Source organism: Cheilinus undulatus, linkage group 11 (genome assembly GCF_018320785.1).
Source record: "Cheilinus undulatus linkage group 11, ASM1832078v1, whole genome shotgun sequence".
In the NCBI taxonomy this organism is placed as follows: Eukaryota; Metazoa; Chordata; class Actinopteri; order Labriformes; family Labridae; genus Cheilinus; species Cheilinus undulatus.
Genome location: NC_054875.1, coordinates 42,298,200 through 42,320,717, shown reverse-complemented (window position 1 = coordinate 42,320,717; position 22,518 = coordinate 42,298,200). Strand labels below are relative to the sequence as shown.

Here is a 22,518-nt window from a genome sequence, read left to right as displayed (position 1 = left end):
TTTTAAAAATGAGCCAGATGAGTAGTTGGTTTCTTCATCTGACGCTGTAATCAGTTTGAAAGCTTCGCACCAGCGGTTTGTTTGGCGCGACTAGAATTTTGCGATTCCATAACTACATATGTCTGGAAGTGTGTGTGTGTGATGGATGTCTGGTGTGTGTGGTTTGTGTGTCTGAGTGTTTTTGTAATAAAGTAGGGGTGAAACAAGAGCAAGGCAAGTATGTGTGCAGGGTAAGTTATTCGGTGTTTTCCGCAGAAAAAACTACATCTCTCAGGAAAATACATCACTTCTTGTTGGGGGGGGGCTATCGGGTAAGGACACGTAAGAATCATGTGACAGCTCATGCCCACAACGTGATGATGTTTATTTCAACTCAGGAAGTGCTGCAAATACCTGTGGTCTCATTTATAAAGATTTCTGTTGTGTAAGTTTATTATGTATTTTTACAAACCTATCACTGCAGCGAAAAACCGTTCTGAAACATGGTGAATGTGTGTAATGTTAGTGTAACTCCCCAGATTTTATATGCAAAAAGAATGATCAATCTATCTTATCCGGTTTCAAATCTATCGCCAATCAAAAATGAATATGCTAATCGTGGCGCTGGCGCTGCACTGGGTTCTATAGGGTTAAAAGTGACTGACCTAATTCAACAGAGGTCCAGCCAACTGGTGCTAGTAGTCTCACAATAAGTGAAATAGAGATTTCCTGAGTGCAGTGAATGTGTCTCAACTGATTGTAATATAAAGACGCCTGTGTCTTGAAGGTCCAGTCACTGGTTAATAAGTAGTCCTGGCTACCATTGCACCATGAAGACAAAAGAACATATTTCCAAGACACTGAACATCCCCCAGAGTCCATTTACATCCATTCATGTAGATATGCCAAGATCAGGACGTCCTCACAAACTGAGTGACCTTGCAAGAAGGAGACCAGTGAGAAAGGCCATCAAAACACCTATGACTACTCTGAAGGCTAATTATAGGCCTTTCAGACTGGCTATCCATGCTAGTTCTGGGTCCTGAACCTAATTTTGAACCGATCAGCATGTTCAAACTTAAAAAAGAAATTGGTTCTGAACCTAAAAAGTTGGTTCTCAGTTGGAACCAAAAATAGTTGGTTCTTTCTTTGGAACCATAACATCATCAGTGGGCGTATCACACTCTAGGCTGTGAAGATGAGAAGAAAATGGAGGAAAAGTGGTCTGCTGAGGAGACAAAATATTTGGCTGTGATCTGGATATCAACAGAATTCCTGGTGAAGCTGGAGAGAAGTACAAGGAAGATCGAGTTATATGACGAACTTGAGGACTAACCAAATAGCTAATTAATTAACTCAGGAAATAGAAGAAGGAATACCTGGACAGCAAGAAAGACATGGTGATACATGCTCATCATATCCTCCCACTTTGGTTCCTCTTAAAATGGTGTGAACATGGGCTGGCTAGCCAAAAAGCACCAAGGTTCTTAGACCCAAGAACAGAACCAGAGCCAGAACCAGAACCGTGTCTGTCTAAAATCACCCAGAGATGCCAAAATACATCGCCAGTGTCTGCATCTGCCCCAGGTTCTCCTTTCCAGTTGGACTGGCTAGAAAAAACGCCTCAATTAACTCCTTTAATAATAATGGACCACCAGTTTTCCTTGTCTTGCAATAAACCTCTTACCTATTTATTTAAATGATGTTACTACAGCAACTGCAAGCAAACAAGGTTGGATATTGGCCCTTGTTCATTGCTTTAAGCATGCTAGTTCTTAGTGATGCAATCCAAGCTGGAAACACCTCTCCCCTAAAGTGATATATTGTCTGGAAAGAAAAACTCTTGTAGGTTGCTGGTGTTTTAGAAATGAGCTGTGACCGGTGAAGCTGGGTGGTTTGGACTAAAGATTTGCAATGCAAAAAGACTATTTTAGCATGTTATTGCATCTGTGTGAACTATCTGTCAAAGCTCCAGTCAGGTCAGCTGATTTGCCTGAGATTCAGTGTCTCAAACACTGGGTCTTTGGACACTGCAAGCAAACAACCATACAATGGGAAATGAAAAAAATGTTTTAAAAAGGCTTTAAATGGCAAGCAGAATAACTTGTTAGTTAAACAATACTTGGAAATTTTGGACATCTATCTCTTGTAATAAACCTTTTACACAGAAAACGTAAAAATCAGCCTGATAAACACTCCTTCCCTTCTATCAGTTGTGCAGGTAAGCAGGATGCACAGCACTATACTAGGTAATACATTCAACTTTAACCAGTAGTGAAAACAATGCATTATTTCTAGCAGTTGCACCGGTGTGAACTGACAGGTTTTCAGAGAGTTGCAAGTTTCATCTTGTTGCAAAATCTTGGTCTGAACTGGGCTATAATCCACCTTAAAAGATTTTCACTTTAACTGATTCTTAAAAGTTCAATTTTATTCAGATTAACTTTTACTTAGTCAGTGTAATTGCACTGATAATATTTTCAGTGTGGGAAGACCCCCACAGTTCTCAGTCTGTTTCTGTCTGTTGCAAATTATCCGTCACATCCACTCCTTACACACACTCTTGTAAATGAAGAGTCTGCAGACTTCTCTTTGAACTATTTTAACATGATTTTATATTGCATCTGAAAATATATCAACGCTTCTTCTGCTGTCAGACCAACAGTTTCCTCTTCATAGTCAGTCTGTAAATGATTTGGTATCCATCGTCCCAGGCGTAGAGCTGCTTCTCCTCAGGGTTGTATTTCAGACTGGCGTGGGCTCCATATCTCCGGGGAAAATAAAACAGTGGAGCCTCCTCACTGACTATCATGTCATTGACATCAAAAAGGCACTGAACCCGAGACCGGCTAGCCAGGCGGGTGTTATAAACGACATAGACGGTCCCACAGATGACGAAAGCTGCTTCTGCGTTCTCCCTAGGGCATCGGGTGTCCCAGATTTCTTCTATATCCAGCGTGGCAGGGTCCATCTTTGCAAGTTGGATGTTTGGTTCACTGTCGCTCGCAGCGTAAAGAAGCCAGAGGCCTTCATCATCTGCCGCAAGGTCTGCAACAGTCTCTGGGTTGAGAGTGTAAACAGAAGCTTTGCTCTCCACTGGGAACATGGCGATGTCCGTCACAAAGCTTCTCATCAGATCGTATCTGACCACCTGTACGTCTATTTCATCATCCTGCTGTATGTAGTACAAAAAGCCGTTATAAACAGCGCTGCCAGGACCGCTAAATTCAGAAGGAAGGCTGATCTGTCTGCTGCCGGAGATGCCAGGGGAGCTGGAAAAGTCCCGGACAGAGTTGAACTGGTAGAAGCTCTCCCCTGATGTCCCATTAAAGACGTAGACCTTTGATGATCGGGGGTCTCTGGTCCACATGCCCTTAGGGCTGCCCACTCTCTTCAGGATCTTCACTGATCTGATGCCAGAGAGGATTTCCACACAGTCTGAAGAGAGAGGAAACAAAAAGGAGAATTATGTTTTAGTGATTAAAGAAAGTCATTCAGATGAACATGTTTGCAGTGGATTGTTTTCTTGTCTAGTGCCAAAAGGTTTTTGTCATGTTTCTGGCTGAACCGAATGACAAAGTTTTCCAAGGCCTCCTGTACTTTTTGTGAAAGAGACCAGATGTTATTCTTCTTTTTTACAGTTATTAATCTCTTGAATAGCCGATGAGTCAGCTAGTAGAGATTTGTGCTGAGTGAAACCATTGAAAAGCTCCAACAAGGAGTAGTCATCTTATAACGTCCTTACACTAAAAGACATTTCAAGTCATTTCAAAGGCAGATGAATGTCCCCAGTCAGAATAAAACCGTGAGAGTTTTGCAAGAGCTGGGGTTGATTTTAGTCTCATGGTGTAAATCAGTACAAATGATTCTCTTGTCTCGCAGTATATGATAAAATCAAACAAGATGGAGCTCATAAAACCTGACACACATTACAGGATAATCCTTCTGTTTTTAGCTCGGTTCCCCTCGTCCAACTAGTCACCAAAGGCCTTGTTATCTGATGGCTCTAAAGATTGTCTTTATATATTTCCCTGTGGTTTAAGGAGTGTTAAGAGTGTTTCTACCTTCTCCAATCTGCTCAGAAGAGGATTTTGACACTGTAAAAATCAAATGTTTTTGATATTAGGATAATAAATCACTTAGCTGAGCAGATAGAGGCAGGATTGTTAAGTAACAGTGGCCAATCAGGGTGCAAGCTGATACAAGGAGGAAGCACAACAAACACAGCCATGGCAGTAATAGCAAACATGATCAAACTGACAAGGGAGAGAGGTGGGCCGAACTTGCTACAGCAAGGTACTGTTGCGCATTTAGATTGTTTATGCTAACGCTGAAGTTCAGCTTTCAATATTAAGTCAGTTTTTTAGAAAAGTTTTCCCTTAGCACAATCTGAGAAAATCTAAGCCCAAAGGGGCAGTTTTGAGCACAAAGGAATTTTTTTTTTAAAGATTTATTTTTGGCTTTTATTAGATAGGACAGTGGATAAAGTTGGAAACAGGAAAGAGAGCGGGGAGAGACATGCAGGAAATAGTGCCACAGGCCGAATTTGAACCCGGGTTGCCTGTGTACATGGCGCGCCTTAACCGCTCGACTACCGGCGCCGAGCACAAAGGAAATTTTTAATAGAAAGTTTGAAATAAAATCATGACACAAAATCAGTAACTGACGCTCTCTCAAAACACAGATGTGCTCTTGAGTTTTGCAACAATAGTGACTCCATACATATATGTGTGTCTGTGTGAAGTAGTGTAACAGAGACAGCATGAGCTATTAGGTGGGTTGATTTTTTTTAGGGTACTTTCTATACCAGTGGAAGTCACGTTAAACCAAAAAATGTGTTATCTGTTTAAAAAAAGAGAAAACCTGGTTGTAACTGAAAGTTTCGGGCGTAGGTAGAGAACATTTTGAGTGCATGCATGGAAATGAGAGGAAAATGGTTGATCATGCTTCACTTTTGCAACAATGACTTCATATTTTTCCCAGCAATATAAAAAAGATAAATGAGTTCTGTCAAAAACAGAGATTTTTTTAATGGATTGTATGAGACTGCAGGGGCAGTCAAAATACTGGGGCTGATCAGTGTGTATTGTTATCCTGTGACTCTAAGGCAAATCAGTCATATCAGAAGATGCATTAAAACAAAAGTGTTCTTCAAAATTGTTCAAAATGGAAAAAACATAGCTTGGTCTTTCTGTTCTCTACATAAAAATACAACATTCTAATACAAGATTAAACCTGTTTTATCTCCACATCGTGTCTTTTGCCTTTCATTTAATCTAAGCTTAAAGGGCAGTGAGCCAAGAATCATTTATCAGCTAACCAGCTAAACCATGCTATGTCATGCTGCTGCTTTGTCACCAGTCCCCTTTCTCCCCAAGACTTCTTGGTTGTGGCCCTAAGGTCTTTGTGTCTGCAGCATATAAGTCATTACAGATTCAACTGCCTCAGCAACTTCATAAAGTCATAATGGGGTTTGTCTTTTTACTCTCTGTTGGATTCTTCTATCCTGCAGTGTTCACCATCAGAGAACAACTTAATGCATTAAGAAACAACCACTTTTCAACATAAATATGAGACTCACAGACTGAACTTTATTCCTCTTATAGCAGTGCATCAAAAAATCTCATGATTTCTACAGATAGATGTATATGAGGCTCAAGGCTGGATAAACCATTAGGGCAACTGGGTAATTGTCCAGCAGGTCCAGAGCAGCAAATCTATACCGCAACCTACATAACCACATAAATAAGATTGCCTAATTCTTTGCATTAGCCTGTTCACTGAGTTTGGCACTGTGAGCTTACCCTCACATTACCAAACTACACTTCATCATAGAAACACTTATTTGATAAATGATACATGTGTGAATTGACTGTATATCTACTTGGGGATTCCATGCATAGACTTTTTGCCCACTGGAAAGATCTTAGTGACCCAGCTTTGGGTCCCAACCCACCAGGTGGGAACCACTGTTTCAGTGCATGTCAATAGGACGTAAAAACTGAATTTCCCCTGGGGATTAACAGTGTGTGTCTTATTCCTCATTAGTAAACTGATGCATGACTTAAAATGTCCATGTTGATGTTTTTATTGGTGCAACTCAGAAACAGAACGTGTGAACTGAAATAAATTGAGAGTTTGGGGTTGTAAACTCTTGCTGTCAGGCTGTTGTCAATCACATAAAAGCATAACCTCTCAGTCCTGACGGAACAGATTAGAGCTTCATGGTTTAAACTTCAGAATTAATACCTCAGGATGTTTTATTAAATTTTCTGTCAAGAAAAGTCAGTGTTAAAGAGAGATATAGAAGATCTGAAGCCAAGTAACAGACCCTTAAAGGCCTCCTTAGGCTGACTACTAACTAGATCATTTTCAAATTTTATTTAAAATCAAAAATGCGGAAAACACAGACACAAGGCTGTTTCAACAGATTTTCAACATCATTATTCTCTAAATGCACATGCTAGGTGATTCGGCTTAACCGTGAGACCACACACCTGCTGTTTGTAGCTACAATTTCACAGCTGCAATCTCAGAACCATCAGCAATCATCAGCTATCATTGTGTGAGAGATGCTTTATACCTCTGGGAACAGAGGGGAGTTTATCTTCTGGTGAATCCAGCATCTAGCATTAAATGACTTCCAGGCAAGGTTTTCTTTTATGTGTGCTCTTAATATCTACAAAGTAAAGGCAGTCAATTCACTTTTCTGTGGAGAAGGACCAGTCATCTGAAGGATGCACAGTAGAATGTACCAGATATGGTGACTTTTTCACGTTTCTCCATAGGAGAAACATAGGAGGAGAAAACACCATTTTAATGTCAGCTTTTTCTAATTTGTTTCACTAAAGGTCGCCTCAGACAGCACAATTCTTATATCTTTGGAACCACACCATGTCTGACTTTGCAAAAAAAAAAGTCTTGTCCAGTCTTTGCTGACAGATTGGCCACAAAACCAATGTGATTGTGATCGCTCATCAAGTGTTGTCATCACCCCTGTCATCAATATTGTCTACAGACCATTGGGGGGGCGGGTCAAAGAGTGTCATCATAGCTACAACCTAAGCACTTTGTGGCAGTGTTTCCTGACCATTTTTCCTCTGAGACCCCCCTAAATGTACCTAAGAAAAGCTAAACCTGAATGAGTCACAACTTACAGGATCCTTAAGAACCACAAATGTGCCCCCTTCACACATTATGTCAATGGTTTGCAGTTGGCATTTTTTCATCCATCCATCCATCTATCCATCTCCTTCCACTTACCTGAAGATGGGTTGATGGGAAAGTAAATCAACCCAGACATCTCTCTTCCCTGTAACATTTCCCAGTTCCTCTTGAGGGATTCCAAGTTGCACCCAGGCCAGATTGGATATATAATCTCTCCAGCAAGTTCTAAGTCTGCCCTGGGGTCTCCTCCCAGTTAGATGCTCCTGAAAGACCTCCAGAGGGAGGAAACCAGGAGGCATCCTGATCACCGCATTAACTGGCTCTTTTGGATGCAAAGAAGACCCAAGCTCCTCAGCCTATCTTTAAGGCTGAGCTCAGAAACCCTCCTGAGGAATCTCATCCTGACCGTTTGCATCCTCATATTTGACAATAGGTGAGGGTTGGATAGTCCTGTACAACGCCTGCAACACTGCTGACACTGCACCGCAAGTCGGAACCCCAAGATACTTGAACTCCTTCACCTGGGGCAAAGACTCATGCCCAACCCAGAGGGAACCATGGCCTCAGACTTGGAGGTGCTTATTCTCTTACCAGGTGCTTTGCACTCAGCTGCAAACCACCCCCAATGCCTGCTGGAGGTCCCCCAGCTGTGGAAGCCAACAGAACCACATCATCTGCAAACAGAAGAGATGAAATTCTGAGGTCCCTGAACCTGAAACCCTCCTTCCATTCCATTCAATTATTTGATATTTACAATCAAACACTGGTGGAAGACTTTTTCAACTCAAAGTGCTTTTACACTGCAGATCCTACATAGGCTGCCATGTCCATTATCTATCAGTTATCCCATTCATAGACATTCACACTTCACTGATGCAGCAGTGGGACCAAATGGGGGTTAGTGTCTCGCCCAAGGACTCATTGACATGCATTGATTGCAGGAGCAAGGGTTTAAACCTGTGATGTTCAGGTTGAGAGATAATAGAGTCTACCTATCGAGCCACAGTCACCCACTAGCTGTGATGAGCCTTAAATCAGGTCACGCACCACCTGATTGTTGGGTTGGAAAAATCAGGCCCAAAATTGAGCCTAAAATCTTCCTGTTCAGCTCTGGATGCGTCACTACGGATCACATAATTGAGAAAAATGACACTATAATATAAGAAAATTACCAGGTGTAAAGTAAATATGATTATCCTCATTTAATTTTGATTTATACCCCTGGCTGACACAATTGGTTCCATTAGCATGATTCAGTGGATTGCCATTATGGAGCTGAAATGTTATTTGCAACCTAACATTTAGAGAACATCAAGCAGCCTGCAGCAGTCAATATCTGGCTCGCAAATTAAGGCAAATTCAGAGCAGTCAGAGGGAAATAGGACACAGAGTTTCATAATTAGAGGAAGAATTAGTGCAGCACAGAGACATTAAGCAGAAGGAGGCAGGTTAATACGAGAGCTTTGACTAAAATACACAGACAAAGGATGCTCCCCCTGACGTTGTCCTGCAGCGAAAATCAGCATCCTGCTTGCAAATCTGAAAAGGGTTCCCTACAATGCGCTGAGGTTTGTTTTGGGTCACTTCACAGACCTCAACAATGGCTCACTGTGTGCAGAGCTCAGTCCTGCGAACATGAGCTCAGAGTTTATCGCCACAGCTTCAGGGCAGCTTCCTCTCTGCAGCAGCTCAGGAATGAAGAGGAGATTTCACGCACACACAAAGTGATAGAAAGGCTTTTGCTCTGCGTTATAAAACGATCCACTTTATATTAAAATGTCGGAATGAGAGAAGTCGGCCTTGGTTATGTAAACCATGAGCAACATTCAGATTCCAAGCACAGCCTCTTTTATATTACCATATGATCCTTGAATTTATGTGTTATTGACTGAAGTCAGCGAGAGTAATAAAGAAATCAATATTTTATTCAGTTGCTTTGTATAGGGAGTTTGCACAAACACCACTGAAGGGATTTACTGATCGATCATTAAGGGATTTATCTTTTGGAACCAATTAAGTGTGAATATATTGATCTTTTGATTAATGTAGGCATAAAAGATAAAGTGAGGAGCTTTCTTTTGAGAGGATACGAGCAGGGAGTGTGGACTAGGCAGCACATCTTGTCCCTGATCATGCTGTCCTGCATGCATTTGTAGTATAGTCTAAACCAGAATTATAAATCATTGCCATCATGATATGCAAAAACAATGCAAAGGAATATTCATGGCCCTCCTTGCACCATGCTATTCCAGTTGACCCTAACGTTCCACATCCGTGCAACATTTTCTATCCCATCCAGAGGGATTCTGAGGTGTTCCCACACCAGAGGAAGCCTAAACCATCTCCTTTTGATGCCAAGGAGCAGCGCCTCCACTCTGAGGTCCCTCAGGAGGTCTAAGCTCTTCACTCAGTATCTCTAAACCCAGCCACCCTTTAGAGGAAACTCATTTCAGCCACATGTATCTGCAATCTCATTCTTTCAGTCACTACCCAAAGCTCATTCCTGTTCATCTCAGCTCCCTCTTCCTTGTGACGGACTAACACTGCACTACTGCACCAGTCTGGCTGTCAGTCTCATGATCCTGCCCTCTCTCTAGAACGAGACCAGAGACTTCACAAGCAGAGGAAGCAAGCCACAGTTTTTGGATGGACAACCTGAATTTCACCTATAAATATCACAAATGTGAGACAATTTAAGCAATTTCAGAATATAAAACAGGAAAAAATATTTTTCTTAATTAGAAATGCACAGTCTACAGGAATGTTTGATATAATCATTTTGCCAAGTGTTTGTTTTGATTATTCTTTCTTCTTAATTCTGTATGTCTGCTTTTCAAATAATCTGCATGACTGGATGTATTTGGATTGTTAATAGTCTCTACTCTTTAAATGTCACTGCAACATTCTTACTGACAAGCTTTGTCCCAATTTAGGCATCATCCTTCAAAGGGTATATTTGAAGACCAGACATTAAAGGCTGAGCCATTTTCTGGCTCCTTCCCAGCCACACAGGAAGTGTTTCCAGTGAAACTATCATGGCTCAACACATCCTGAGATTCAGTTGATATGAGTTTAGGGACCCTTAGGGGACCAAATACACTTTCAAAAGTAAGCAACTGGCATCTACTTAATCAATCTTTATTTTTATAGAAAAAGCAATAGATAGTGGCAGAAGTAGAGAGGGAGATACAGAAAGAGAGAGAGGGGAGATTCAGAAAGGTTCAGAAGAAGGATATGCTTATGAGAGATGAGGGAGATGCAGAAAGAATGAATAAGGAGATGTAGACAGAGAGAAAATGATGATGCAAGAAAAGAAGCGAAGCAGATGCAGAAAGAGAGAAGATACAGAAAAAGAGAGCAGAGAGCAGAAATAATGAATAAGGAGATGCAGGGAGAGAGACGAGGGAGATGCGGAAAGAGAGAAGAAGGAGATGCAGAGGGAGAGAAAATGGGGATGCAGAAAGAGAAAAAGGAGATCCTGGAAGAGAGGAAATGAAGATGCAGAAAGAGAGAAGAGGAAGACGCAGAAAGAGAGAAGAGGAACATGCAGGAAGAGAGAAGAAGGAGATGCAGAAAGAGAGAAGAGGGGGATGCAGAAAGAGAGAAAAAGGAGATGCAGCAAGAGAGGACAAGGAGATGCAGAGAGAGAAAAGAGGGAGATGCAGGAAGAGAGAAAAAGAAGATGCAGAGAGAGGGAAGAGGGACATGCAGGAAGAGAGAAGAGGGAGATGCAGAAAGAGAGAAGAAGGAGATGCAGGAAGAGAGAAGAAGAAGAAACCGAAAAAGAGATGAGAGGGATGTGAAAGAGAGAAGAGAAACATGTAGGAAGAGAGAAAATGGGGATGCAGAAAGACAGAAGAAGGAGATGCAGAAAGACAGAAGATGGGGATGCAGAGGAGAGAAAACTGAGTCAAGGAAGAAGAAGATTCAGAAAGAGAGAAAAAGGAGATGCAGGAAGAGAGGAGAAGGAGATGCAGAGAGAGAAAGAGAGACATGCAGGAAGAGAGAAGAAGGAGATGCAAAGAGAGAGAAGAGGGGGGTTCAGAAAGAGAGAAGGAGGAGATGCAGAAAAGTAGAACAGTGAGATTTAATGATTAAAGAGAGGATAAAGAGGCAGAAAACAAGAGAAGGAGATTCAGGAGGAGAGAAAAGGGAGCTGAAGAATGAGAAAAGAGGGATGCTAAAAATAATTAAGAGGAATGCAGTTAAACTGCTCTTTCATTCACTTTCATAGTTTTGATACTGAAAGTAAACGTGATGCTGATGTTTGTAGATGAAGCAGATGTAATGGGCTGATCCTGTTACTACTGATGCTAATGTAAAAAAGCAATGTGAAATAATCAGAGAGAATGTCAACAAAGGTTTTCAGGATTGCGCTAATTAGCACTTCCTTTTATTCCTTTAACACCGACCCCATCATGAAGGTAGCAGGTCATAAAGATAACTGTGTTTAAAGTGAGTATTCATCCTGATGGTCTTATTTGCTCATATAAAGGCATCAGAATAAATTTCAGACCGTTTCATAACAAGCTTAAACCAAATCATGGCTTAATAGGGTAATAAGTCCTTGTATGACCTGACTAACAACTCAGAGCAGCCCCTCTATCTCAGCATTGTCTGCAGCAGCACGTCTCTGGATCTGCAGATTATAAAGACAAACTCTCTGCTCCACCAGCTTAAACAGAGGATTGGCTCTGCTGAAATAAATGACTTGCATCAAGCCACATTTCTCCTGGAAAACATGACGTCCACTGACTCAAAGCTCTTCCTTAAATGAGTTGTAACAGCGCTCTGTTTGTTCCCACTTTTCCAGCAGCTTTTCCAAGACAGAAACCCTGAAAAAGAGGTGGTATATTTCCTGATTTTGATGTGCATTTACAAACTGAGCTACTGTATAAAGTCTGGCTGTTTCAGGGCTGTCATGAATGAAAAAGAGAGCTCAAAGCAACCACCAGGCAGAGAGAGAAGGTGTGTATGTACTTCCCTGCAGCTCACCAGAGACTCTAGACTGCACCTCCTCCCACTCCTCTTCCTCCTCCTCCTCCTCTTCCTCTCCTCTGCTCTCCTCCAGTCCCCAGGCTCCCTGCTCCACTACCTTGTCTGCCTTATTTGCACAGGCCCGAGGAGAAGTCTGGGTCTCCACGTAGTCCATCTCCCGCTCCACCCGATCTACTCGAGCAGAAGCTCCCTCCAGGTCTTTGAACAGTAAGCTGTGCTCTTTGCTCAGAGCGTCCATGGCCTCGGCTGTTAGCTTTTTGAAGTCCTGCAGCTCTGTGTGGTAGCGATGGGACTGATCGTGCCAGAACTGCATACGGTCCTATGAGACAAGGACAGCAATGCAAGAGTTATAATTAGGTTTGTAATGGTTATTGTGCAGACCACCAAACCAACATCTACAACATCAATCAGCCTGTCACTAAGCCTGTCCCTCCAGCACTTTCCAATTCTGATTTCCCTGTGTTGCATCCAATCAGTGGTTTATGGATAAGAAGATATGTCAGAGAATTCAACCGTCTTTGTTAGACTGTATACAGTGGACTTCCAGTTATGTATCTAAGAGCAGAGTGACAGAGTCCAGAGATTAAAGTTAATGCAGCATGTCTGCAGACGATATCACCTAATCCAGCCTTATTGTTATAGATCCTGATTAAATTAGGGCCCAGTATTGATCCTAGGGGACACCTTTTGTCAATCATGAATTTGTCCAGCTTTTACACACTGATCTATCAAAATGGCAGTTCATGAAAGGGTAATTTGGATATCAGCCAGTAGTTACTAAAATCACTGGTATCTCCACCCTCATATAAAGGGGTCACCTGAGCGGTTTTCCAAACAGAAGTGAGTACACCAGAGGAAATGGATAGATTCAAAATGTGTGATTTTGTCATAGATGAATGGAGAATAACATTTTAAAAGGGCCATCTATGACCGCCAAAATTTAATCCATCAAATACACTGCATGGACAAAAGTATTTGGCCATCTAACCTTTGCACCAAGCAGCAACCTCCGGTCCTGAAAAATGAAGCTAATGCAGAAGTGCAAAAAAATTGCAATACAGCAGGTGTCCGCTTGAGGTTGGCTCCAGGAACTCTGGAAGTCACGTACACAACACAAGTTCAAAAGCCTGTTTTTACACTAGAAATAAACTAGCTTACAGCCTTGTTCAAAAAAACCAAATGTGTCTCATTAGTTAATGTCTTCATGTGCTCTCTTTGTACGGGGGTAAATTTTTTTGTACCACAATGGTTTAGATCATATTTAGGAAAAACTTTACTATGGACTGACTGGTGCGTCTCATTTGATTGACAGATAGAAGCTACGTTTCTGTCAACCAGAATGCAAGCTAACTGGGAAATCGAGCTTAGTGGGTGGGCTGTTTGGTCAAGACCGTGATTTCAATATGGAAGCCGCCGCGGTTTGGCTTCAAGAGCAGTTTGAATCTGCCTATTGTAAGCAGACGGCTGACGTCACACAGGGTTCGTCCAATTCTTTCTACATTTGATGCTTTGTGCCAACAGGGACTGCAATGACATTGTATTCAAATACTGTATACATGTACTTTAATATGGAGTTGGGCCCTCTATTGCAGCTTTAACAGCCTCCACTCTTCTTGGAAGTTTTTTTTACAAGATTTTGTAGTGTTTTTGTGCAAATTTGAGCCTTTTCACCCTGTAGAGCATTTATGAGGTCAGGCACTGATGATGGACGAGAAAGTCTGGCTCACAATCTCTGTTCCAGTTCATCTCAAAGGTGCTTGATGGGGTTGAGGTCAGGGCTCTGTGTGGGCCAGTCAAGTTCATCTACACTAATCTAATGACTCTTTAGTCCATGCTTTGTGCACTGGGGCACAGTCATGTTGAAATAGAAAAGGGCATTCCTCTGTTGTCACAAAGTTGGAAGCATAGCATTTTCCAAAACGTCTTTGTATGCTGAGTAGGGGTGTGACGAGATCTCGCGCCAAGAGATCTCGCGAGATCAAAATGCCATGAGATTTTTCGTGGAAAAATCAATCTTGCGAGATCAATATTGTGCAGACACTTGAAGCAGCATCTCTCCTTACAGAAAACAATACCAAAGTGGAAGTTATAAAAGATTAAAAAGATGCCGTGGACACTTTAAAACTGTTGGTGAGAGAGCTAATGAAGAAACGGAGCTGATCCGGTATTCATTACTATAACTGCTCCAACCTCCACCCCCTCCTCTGTGTGTGCATATATTGAGACTTAAATCCTTATGAAAAGCAGCAACACAATCAAGGTGCTAAGTCCTAATGCTGAGGCCAAAGGGGATACATAGGGTCAGACCTTAGTCTTGTCCTCATCATAAGAGACTCCAGCTGGTATGTGCATGAATTAAAGTATTATGAAATGACCAAACAGACAAGTCTGATCAGGGTTGTTACCGTCACCATGGGGTTGACAGGTGAATCATTCAGAGCTAAATGTAATAACCAAAGACCTCTCCTCTGTCTCCTCTGTTTCATTTTCTCCCTTTGCTCTCTGTGGCCCCGTGGTAAAGTGGAAATGGAAGCTGAATGGAAACTTGCTGATGATTCTCTGTGTTCACATCAATGCAGGAGCGGAGCCAGCAGATTGGAAATGAGACCGGAGGGGAGCCACGGGGGGCGAGGGGAGTGGGATTTAGCTGTAAATAGACAATTCATTTCATGCTGGTAACCCCCTTAAGATTGCCATTTTTGCGTTGCAGAAACACAACTGATGAAAAAGGAAAATCCCAGCTCTGAAAATAAACTCACAGTGAATACATTAGAAGAATTATTTAAATGAGAAGTTGCAGAAATTACTCTTGCATTCACGCCACGCTGTAAACCAACATTTCCCCTTTACAACTTTTGCTGTCTTATCATCCAATTTTCAAGCTCAAAGCTGGATTCTTGGTAATTTCACCCCTTCCTTCAGGCTCTTTGTTGTAATGCACCTTCCCTACAATTTTTCAGTCTTTCTACGAGGCTGTTAGGATGCTTGATGCCATGGCAGCAAAAAGGTTGAGCTTGTACTCATTACGGATGTGTCACTGTCTGAAACGCTGGAGAAAATTGTTGTGTTGTCGGACAGAAACTGCGTGTTGCATGCATCAGCTGATGCCCCCCCTGAGGCCTGTGCACAGCTGATGAGCTGAGCAGAGATTGCATTAATTGGACTGCATTAGTTAAGATATTAAATTCACATAAAAGGAGGAAGAAGCAATCAGGACGACAAGAATATCTCATTTTTTAATGACTTTAAGGAGTCACTTGGGGATCTGCACTTTCTTGATGAATTATGTGGCATTTAAAATTGTATGTCTTCTTACCTCTATGGCCAGCAGCCTGTTCTCCAGATAATCCATCAGCCCCTGGTAGTAATACTGAGCACCAGTCAAAGTCCAGGCAGTGGAGACAAGGAGGACTAACACCGGCTTCATTGTGAGCCGATCAATGGGATGGCTGAGTCTCTTTGTCCGTCAGAGGATCCTTCAGGTCTGCTCTCTTCTCTGCAGGTCTGTCCTCAAAGCTTTACATTTAAACTATAAACCTTTGCGTGCACTGTGAGCTCATACGCAAAGAGAAGAGAAGGATAGAGAGAGTATTAGGCCGCTGTGAGAGTTTCTGATTCTTTGACTGCTCTCACTTTGCTGGAATGTTTTCACAAACTCTCAGGGAGGAGCCTTAAGCCTCTTACCCCTCTCTGTCCTCAGAGACTGAGTGTACTGCTCTCACTGTGTGCTTGTTGCACAAACTATCATAATAATGTTGCACTGAAGAGTCTCTGAATGGTGGAGGAAGGACTGAAAAGTGAGAGCATTTATTCAGCGCTGTAAAAGAAAAAAAGCAAGCCACAACCTTTGCGGCTAAAAGATAAAGCCAATGCAGATGTGCAAAAAACTGCAGTTCCTCAAGTGTCCACTAGAGGCTGGCTGCAGAAGCATCAGAAGTCACATACACACCCATGTTGAACTGCCGATTTTAAAAACATGAATAAACAAGAAACCGCCTGGTTCCAAAAGTCTTTCTGGCTCTGATTACAGGTGCATATTAACACATTAAAATATCTTGAAACAGTTCTTGTCATATCATTGAAAAAGATACACTTCCATATATTCTAGCTCAGTTGTTTTCAATCTTTTTAACCCGATGCACACCGAAGATTGAGACAAAATTTCAAGGCACACCAAAACCAAATCTACACAAAATGGACTCTTACATTTTACATTTTAAAGTAAATCCAGGCAGGCCATAGAAACAAGTGCTGCCATATAATTGAGATCAACTGATCTCACGCAAACCCTCATTAGCTGACAGCAAGCTGTTTCACTCTGTTGGCAAATCGCAGTCATGCTGCCATATTCAAACTGCTCTCGTGGCTACGCTTTGCTGCCCCTCCTTCAAGCCACTTTTTACAACCCTCCTCCACCCCAGCTCCTCCTTTATTCTGCATCTGACTTTGTAACTTTACTCTTCTAGATAATTGGTTTGGGACACCATAGGGCAGGGACGTCCAAACTATGGCCAGGGGGCCAAATGAGGCCATTTATGATTGGCCTGCAGCAAACTGTAGAAATAAAATGAAATATTGCTAACATCTGGACATGAAGCTTGTGCTTGACTGTATTGCACTTTGTAGTTTCAGCACAGGGCAATGCTACCACACTAATACTGTAAAAAAAACATTTTTACTAGAAGAATTTATTGACGTGTTTTTTGTGACTAAATTGAGACAACAGTGTTGATGGTAAACATATTATCAATCAAAATAAAAATCTTTATATATAACTCCCTGATGCATTATGGCAGCAAACAGCAGCACCAATTATTTTCAGGACCAGAGCAAGTGGTAGGCAGGGCCAAACAGGGCCCCCTGAAACCTGAAGGGCCTTCCAAAAATCCTGAGAATGACTGTCACTTTGCCTCATCAGCTGTTAACTAGCTATGTAGGCACATTCAATAACTAAGCATATCTTAACCCCTTAAAGCCTGTTGTATCATATTTGATACATACTTTTATGATACCTCTATCTCATCAACAGAATCAATAAATTACTAAAACTGTTAAATTTGATGGAATTTTGGATTTTTTGGATTTCAGTAGAAAGTGAAATAAACATTTTAGTTCCAAAAATGGCCCCACCATTCTTACATATACTATGTACGTGGTCCTAGGTGGATAAAGTTTGGACACCCCAAGTCCTGCTGGAAAAGGAAATCAGCGTCTCCATAAAGCCTCTCAGCAGATGGAAGCATGAAGGTCTCTAAAATCTCCTGGTAGATGGCTGACAGTTTTTACTCTGGACTTGATTTCCAAATGATATGGAACATTGAAAATAGGACTTTGCACCTCTGAGCAATGACCCAGTTCTTTTTCTCCCTAGCTCTGGTGAGACGCTGATGACATTGTCTATGGTTCAGAAGTGGTTCAAACACAAGAAAAACGACACTTGTAGTCCATTTCCTGGACCCGTCTGTGTGATGGGGTAATCCTCTTACCCCAGCCTCAGTCCACTCCTTGTGAAGCTCCCCTAAGTTCTTGAATCTGCTTTGTTTGAAAATCCTCTGAAAGCTGAGCTCACCCCTGTTGTTTGTGCTCCTTTTCTTACCACACTTTTCCCTTCTGGTCAACTTTCCATGACTATTTTGTGATACAGACTCTGAGAGCAGCCTGCTCTTTCAGCAGTGACCTTCTGTGGCTTACCCTCCATGTGGAGAATGTCAGTGATCGTCCTCTGGACATTTGTCAGGTCAGCAGTCTTCCTCATGATTGTGGTTGTGTGTACTGAACGAGAGTGAGAGAATAAAGGATAAAAAAAAACAGTGCAAATTGGACTTTTCCACAATATTCTAATACTTTATAAAGTTTTTTTGTTTTTTAAATAAAATGTTATTTTTGTGAGGCATAAGCCTTAATACATTTTTAAAGAGAAAATAAGAGCAACCAGTCATTTATGTGCATAGAAGTAGTTACAGATGCTGGGTTTCAACCCATAAAAAGGAGGAGTAATGTAAGGAAGTAAGGTTAGAAAAATGAGACAGAACCTAACTGAAGAGCTAACTGAAAACCTCTGTGATTTTTGTTACAGCATCTCTGAAAGCCGTCCTTAGTGGTGAGCTTGTTCCAGCTTCTCTGCTGCTCACAGTTGATCCGTATGATTGGCCGGAGCATTCAGCTCCACTTCCTCATTGACTGCCTGAATTAGTCAATAACAATTCTCTGCTTCTTGGACGGAGATTGTGTTTCTCTCATGTGAGTGAGCAGTGAGCAGAGTTTTATTATCTGCAGGAGCAACAGTGCATGAGGGTTTGAATTACACACACCATCACACTGACTGACATGTGACCTTCACCTCTGGGTTCACAGGCTTCTCTGGATGTGATTGTTTTAAAAGAGTCATTATTTAAAGGATTATTTACAAGATGGACGGGAAATACGGACCAAAAATGTTGTCTCAATATTTAAAGTTAAAATGTATATTATAAATTGTCCTTCCACAAAGAAACAACAAATGGTTATCACAAAATCAAAATGGGATTTTGATTTGATCCTAGTAGAAATGAAACCACACTGAAGCCTGCTTGATACTACGGCAACAAAAAAAATTCCTAGACACCCAATATTAAGCATTTTTTGTTTGTTTCTAATGTTCAGAAATTACTTATAAAGACTGTCTAAACTGAACAAATGTAATTGGAAACATTTTTGTTTATTAAGGATGTAAATATTTCCTAGCCTTTACATGCCATGTGTTCCTAAATGCTAAATTTCCATTATTTTAATGATCAGTGGCATCATAAAGTACAGAAATGTCTTGATCTTCAGATATTTTCAACCAAAAGAGAGCAAGGTCTGCAAAAAATCACTGCAAATTACGCAAATATGTTGCCAGTATTTGATATAATGTGTGGGATTGGTGAGGAGAGGGAGAACTGTGTTCCTTGCCAGTACTTGTGCACTATTTCAACTGTTTATCTGGGATGATAAACTTGGACTGACAAGTTGTTTTTCGTCTCTTTGTGGAATTTGTGTACTTTGCCTTGTGTCTCTGTTGACTTTATGCATTCATTTAGATTCATTTTTGTCTTCTTGTGATGATTTTTAAAACTATCGGTAGTTATGGTGTGCTATATTATACATACAATGTGATTTTTGGTCATAATTCATCTCTTTGACTAAAGTTCCTAAACATTAAATGTTTTTTTTTAATATCACCTTGTGGTAATTTTTAATCTTTGTAGTTACCTTTCAGTCATTTTGTTCCATTTCTCAATCACTGTTGATTTACTTTTATCATTTTTTCTTCTTTTATGGACTTCTGTGTCTTTTTGAGGCTTAATTGTGTCTGCCTGTTGACTTTTTTTATTTATCTTAATTTATTTGCATCTTCTTTTGGTCATTTTACAGCTTTTGGTGGTGATCATGGCTCTTTAACATCTTTTTTCCCATTTCATGAACATTTTATGTGTCTTTGTTGTAAATGTACCATACTTCAATGACATTTTCTCTCCCCTTTTGGCAGATTTGTCATTCTGGGGTTGCCTTGTGTCTCCTTGCTGACTTTTTGTCTTCCTTTGAAATCTTTCTCTGCAGATTTTCCAACTGTATTTATGATTGTTTTGTTTTTGGTCATTTGGTGCCTACCTTTGGACATTTCATCTATCATTACAGTTGATAAACTTTGATTTTTGGTCATGATATATCTCTTTGCCAAACACTCTTATGGATTAAATGTTATAAATGCCTCTTTGTGGTACATCTTTGTAGTCACCTTATGTTTTTGGGGTCTTTTTTTGGTTCATTTTAAACACTTTCTTTGCTTCATTGTGTGTCATTTGCTGATTTACTTTTGCCATTTTTTCTTCTTTTATGGACTTTTGCATCTTTTGAGTTTGAATTGCTTCTCTGTTGACATTTTGCATCGATTTTAGGTAAATTGTGTCTTCTTTAAGTCATTTTACAACTTTTGAAAGTTATCATGTTTGTCTCTGCAGCAGGTGAATGTCTATTGTTTACTATTGTACATCACTTGTGGCTATTTTATGTGACTTTGTTGTGAATTTACCATGGTTTCTTAACGTTTACTGTTTCTAGTTATGAATTGTCTGTTTATGGTCATGTTGAATTTTTTTCATAGATCTTTACAATTGTCTCACCTTGATTTTTGGTCATTATATGTCTTTCTTAACAACTTGTATAGTAAAAACATTGATTACACCTTCTAGGACCTTTTCTATTTTGTAATTATCGTGTTTCTTTTGGTCATTTTAGATGTATTTTGGGGCATTTTTTACTTTATTTCTAGAGATGACAGTTGATAGAGATAGAGTAGGAAAGAGGGATTAGAGAGAGGGGGAGAGACATGCTGGAAAGGAGCAGCAGGCCGACCATGTACGTTGGACCAACCTAACCACCAACCTATCTACGCTCCGCTTTTAGTCATTTGACAGTTTTATTGGTGGTATATATGTATGAGTTGTTTTTTGGGGGGGGGTTTTTTTGGTCATTTTCTTATCTTTTTGAAGATGCTTTGTGTGTCTTTTTTTTTACTTTTTTGAATTATTTGTATGTATTTTTGTTGTCTTTTGGTCATTTGGTAGTTAAGAGTCTCTCTGAGGCTGGTTAAGGTTTCTTTTTCCATTTTACACCATTTTATGGTCATTTTTTTGTCTTTGTTGTAAATGTACCATGCTTGCATGTCATTTTGAATCCCATGTTTTTTTTTTGTCTGTCTGATGGTTGTCTTGCATTTCTTTGTTCATGCTTTGCTTTAATTTAAAATGAATTTTGTCTTTTTGTGGGGATTTACAGCTATTTGTAGCTATGATTTGTCTTGTTTTGGTAAATTTTGTATCTCTTTTTCTGTTATTTCATGTGTTTTTATTGACCTGTCTTGATTTTTAATCATTGTATGTCTGTTTGTGAACAATTTATAAAGATGGAATACTGTTTTATGCCTCTCTTTTTAAATCATACTACATCTTATTGTGGCAATTTGCATCATTTTGTGACAGCTGCTGCATTTATTTAAAACAATCTGTAGTAATTATACATCTTTTCATATCTATCCTCTCCATATATTAATATTTGTCTTCTTTTTTGGTCAGTCTGCATCAGTTACGGCTACCTTGTGCAGCCTGGTAGTTGATTTACTGTGATTTTTGGCCATTTTACATCTTTATGTCTGAATTTTCATGCATCTATGGTTTCTTTGTGAGTTTTTGTCACCTTTTTACACTGATTTAAAACCCTTTGTGTGGTAAATTTTGCATCATTCTGTTGTCTCCTTGTGCCCCTTTTCAGTTATTTAACATCTCTTCTTGCTCTTTTTGCATCTCTTTGTCAGTTTTACCTCTCTGTCTCCATCTCATATCTCTTTGCAATATTTTCAGGCCTCTTCTTCTCTCATTTACTGACTTTCCAGTGAGGACCATCAGCTGTCACTTCAAAGAGACGCTCTCCAGTCCACTCTCTGTCTCCAGAGTTCAAACCGTGGACCACCAAGCCTGCAGACACTTGATGAAAACACTTGACAAAGTCAGAAAAGTTTGTGTTGAAGGTTTGCAGCTTGTTTGGCTCTCATCAGTGTGATTGAGGGTCAGTTAGAGACACTTCAGCCGCCTGATGACCGAGCTCTAATCACGCTTATTTTTTGGATCATTCGCTACCCACTGTCATCTACCCGAGTCCTGGACTGAACCCCAGACCCCCTTTGTCTATTTTTGTGTCCACAGACAGACTTAGGAGGTCGTCATGGTAACAGAGTGCTGCTTTTAGATTTGAATTGGGCGACCTGGAGTTTGAGCTGATTTGAAACATGCTGACTGTCTGGAGCTGGGGTTATCGACGGGCCACTGGCTGTGAAATCATAGATTTGTTTCTGTGTTCATATGTGCAGTTTTCTGCCCCAGAGGTTTGGTTCAATCATAATTTATGATAAACATGAGTAATTAAACTTTATCCCCTTTAATACCCTCTTTTATAGCTGGATTGATTTGAAGCACATGTCCCACCCTGCCTGTCACTCATTGAGGATTTTTAATCTATTATTAATTATCATTCTAATCCCTCCATCGAGTGCTGTGGTGTGATCAAAGGGCAGAGCATCATCTAGGATTCATTACGCTCTGCTCAGCATCGACTTATTGAAGTCTGGTAACCTTTTAGCTGCAGGCTGCTGGATGATGAGAGGGCGTTACTGTTTATCAGACATTTGTTTGAAAGCTGGTCTGATTGATTCCATTTGTTCAGGACAAGACAGAAAGCCCATTATTACATTTACTTTAAACGTGAGTGTGGTTTGCAGGGTTGTCCACAAGATGGCAGCATCTCTCTTTGGATAAACATTTGAACCCTGGTCGATAAATGTTCAGCCTTTAAATGATA

The 22,518-nt window shown here is 40.6% G+C and overlaps 1 protein-coding gene across 1 annotated transcript; it reads right to left on the bottom strand.

The window, feature by feature from the left end:
* Window positions 1-823: 823 nt before the first annotated feature.
* Window positions 824-15,749, bottom strand: olfml3a (olfactomedin-like 3a). Its single transcript, XM_041799781.1, has 3 exons — window positions 15,461-15,749; window positions 12,142-12,463; window positions 824-3,417 (listed from the first exon to the last, which is right to left on the bottom strand). Exons 1-3 carry the CDS (start codon window positions 15,569-15,571, stop codon window positions 2,633-2,635), a joined length of 1,218 nt encoding a protein of 405 aa, XP_041655715.1. The 5' UTR covers window positions 15,572-15,749; the 3' UTR covers window positions 824-2,632.
* Between the last annotated feature and the right edge of the window lie 6,769 nt (window positions 15,750-22,518).